At 33.6% G+C, this 3,679-nt stretch overlaps 1 protein-coding gene across 1 annotated transcript in view; it reads right to left on the bottom strand.

Moving 5' to 3' along the window:
* Positions 1–3,414: 3,414 nt before the first annotated feature.
* LOC113819758 (neural-cadherin) overlaps positions 3,415–3,679 on the bottom strand; it is a 46,795-nt gene continuing 46,530 nt past the window's right edge. The window contains exon 19 of the mRNA XM_070131133.1: positions 3,415–3,679. This exon is cut by the window's right edge and continues 127 nt beyond it. Within this exon, the coding sequence (XP_069987234.1) occupies positions 3,496–3,679 (184 nt within the window). The 3' untranslated portion in view covers positions 3,415–3,495.

Here is a 3,679-nt window from a genome sequence, read left to right as displayed (position 1 = left end):
TCTGTTAATTTTTTGGAGTCCTGGAAATGTTCAGATAAGATGGTCTTAGCTGATTTACTTGTTTCTTCAGATAAATTTTACCATCCACTCTGACAGTAAAGTGTAATTTTCCAAACCCTTCTACATCATATCCTTTAGTCCACTTAGTATCTGAGAAGGTATGTTCTCGCCATTACAATATCTCCCTTCTTGAACTCCAAAATAATTTCAATCACGAGCCTTCATCCTTCCTGTCTTTTACCCTTAACAAAATCGGGTTTCATGAAGTCAAGTCTGCACTTGATCCTCCTTCCCATCAATAAAGATGAAGGTCAACATCACATTGATGCTTGCGGTGTAGTCCTATATGCAAGTAGAAATCTATCAATACATTTACCAAGGGTGTAACTGGTGGCTTGTCTACATTGCATATTACTCTTGAAAGTCTAAATAAAACGTTCAGCCTCACGATTTGTAGCAGGATGGTAAGTTGCTTAAAATGTATGTTTGATATTGTTAACTTTACAAAAAGACTGAAATTCATTGGAGGTGAATTGAACTCCATTTTCAGAAACGATCTGCTCTGGAATGTCATTATACAAAAGTACGGGCTATGGACTTTGTCCTTACAATTCCCTGGTGGTCTGCATGCAATTCTAGTACCTGATTACAAAGTCTAGTGGGCACAACTACCCTTGCTTCTTTAAGAATGCAACCTTTTTCTACCGATAATTCACCCCAGGCATCTGCACTCAGCATGTGACAGTAGCGTATCCTTACCAGATATCAGACCTTACGATGCCTTCGAAAGTAATGGATCTTTCCCTGTGTAGCATCCAGTTTGTTTTGATGTAATGGGTAGTTTATGTGTATTTATCAGCATAGCACAAGCTACTTCCTGAACACTTGGTGCCCTATCTACTGGCAAACGAGACTGCATCTGCATTCCCCATGTCTGTGGTAGCCCTATATTCGAGGACGTAGTTGTATGCAGCAAGTTCTACTGACCATCTTTGTAGCCTAGCAGCCATTAACTTTGGTAATCCACATTTGGGACCCATGATAGTTATGGCTTGTGATCAGTAACTAGTGTGAATATTTATATTTATATATGTATAAATCTATATATGTGCGTCTGTGTGTGTACAAATATATACATATACAGAAAGAATAATAAAGTTCTTTGGTTTTCCAATAGTCTACCTTTCATTTCTTCCCTTTTCATTTTCTGTGACTTATCGAAAATAGAAAACGAGCACACGATAGCCTAACAATGTAAGGTAAACCTATGAAACCATTTATGTAAACATATACATCCTTTTCACATATAAAAAGATGCCAAAATAAAACCAAAATGGCTCTAGATGTTTCTCAAACAATCTATTTTCCTTTCATTGATGCCCCGACACCCACAAACAAAACACATATGATCTTAAATTTGAATAACGATGTCGAAATGCTTTGATTGTTCTACGTGGATTTCATCATATATATATATATATATATATATATATATATATATATATATATATATATATATATATATATATATATATATATATATATATATATATATATATATATATATATATATATATATATATATATATATATATATATATATATATATATATATATATATATATATATATATTATAATATATTTCAGTATTTGTTGAAATAGCAATTCGATAATAAACTAATCTTGACGTTGCAAAGAAATGGACAGGCTTTATCCCATTCCAATGAAAAGGTTAGCCTGCCTAATGGTTCCAGGTTTGATATCAAGAATTAATGAAAAGATACTCAATGCTTCCAGATTTTTAGGTCATTCTGCTATTTAAAATTACCGAGTTTGATCACCCATAGATTATTATTTTATAAAAAAAAAATTATAGCTATTATTTTTATCTATTTATTATCATTATCATTATCATTATTATTATTATTATTAATGTTTTAATAGTTATCAGCGCACTAGCATTTGTGGTATTGTGGATAGTTCTGAATTAGGCAATATTGTCAACGAAATGTAAACAAACAGAATAAAATGCATCTATTTAACATCGTGGGGGTACATTTATATATTACATTTAATTGAATCAAACTCGAGTTATAAAAAAGCGCATGTAATATTTTCCAGACACCTTTGAAGCTCTGTTTTCTTATTATTATTATTATTATTATTATTATTATTATTATTATTATTATCATTATTATCATTATTATCATTATTATTATCGTTATCATTATCATTATCATTATCATTATCATTATCATTTATCATTTATCATTTATCATTTATCATTTATCATTTATCATTTATCATTTATCATTTATCATTTATCATTTATATTATCATTATCATTATCATTATCATTATCATTATCATTATCATTATCATTATTCGAGGTTACGTCTGTTGCACGAATATTCTGCGGTTCCTCCATTCCTACGACTCCTACAACAACAAATACACGTAAATAAATCCCGTACAATGTTGAAGGTTAATGATTTACGCCTGATGTGACTTTGTATATTCTTAAACTTTATTGGTGATATATAAATGTATAAACATCTCGATACATGTAGTGACATGAAGTAAGATCTTAGTTGTGACCATCTTTTAAATCATCATTAATTAATTCAAATATTTTCATTCTGTAAGCTTCTATTGAATGAAAATCTTAATGTCTTTATGTTAACGCATACCAAAATAAACATAAGATTTACATGTGTCGGTTTACAACTTTACAATTTAGTGCATTTCATAGAAAATTTACAAATAAAAAATCTTTAGAGTGTATCATTCCCTTTCTAAGTTATTGACATTTTTTTCTTTTCCTTTAACCATCAAGATCTAACTTCATTGATTAGGATATTACATCTAAAGTACAGAAAATATTTCACTTTTTGAAGATTCTATTATGCTATATTTACCCTTCCTCTCTCTCTCTCTCTCTCTCTCTCTCTCTCTCTCTCTCTCTCTCTCTCTCTCTCTCTCTCTCTCTCTCTCTGTCTCTCTCTCTCTCTCTCTCTCTCTCTCTCCGCGCGAGCGCGCTTTCATTCTCTCTTTTAGTTTTACACCCTTTTAACAGACACATACGTACTCTAAGGCTATATCGTTCAATTTCTCTGCTTTGTGCACACAAATGTACAATTTCAAATAATTTATCGATCTATCGTTCTCTTACACGTTCTCTTCCTGTCTGTCTGTCTGTCACTCTTTGTCTGTATTGTATGTCACTATGTCTGTCTGTCTCTTCGTACAGAAAATATTTCACCTTTTAGGCTTCTATTATGTTATATTTACCCCTTCTCCCCTCCCCCCCTCACTCGCTCTCCCTTTCTTCTCTCTTTCTCCTCCCTCCCACTCTCTAGCTCTCTCCCTCTCCCACCCTCCCTCTAAATCTCCCTCTCTCTCTCTCTCTCTTTCATTCACTCAGTCTCTCACTCCCTCATTCACTCACTCCCGCTCTCCCTTTCACTCATTCACCCTCTCCGTCTCCGTCTCCACTACCGGAATGGAAATACGTTCTTCCACCCTTTTCTCGCTGCTCTGGATGTCAGACTCCCCGCATGAGCATCACGTTTACCATTCGAGTTGTTCAGGGGCGTCGCCTTGTCTTCAGATGTGGCAACAGCGGTGGGATCCTTACTGGTTGTCATCGCCGCCTTCGGGAAGACTTCCTCTGCTCCA

The sequence above is a fragment of the Penaeus vannamei genome, chromosome 16 (genome assembly GCF_042767895.1).
Source record: "Penaeus vannamei isolate JL-2024 chromosome 16, ASM4276789v1, whole genome shotgun sequence".
NCBI classification, from domain to species: domain Eukaryota; kingdom Metazoa; phylum Arthropoda; class Malacostraca; order Decapoda; family Penaeidae; genus Penaeus; species Penaeus vannamei.
Note: the sequence above shows the minus strand (reverse complement) of the source record. Positions and strands in the feature narration are given on the sequence as shown.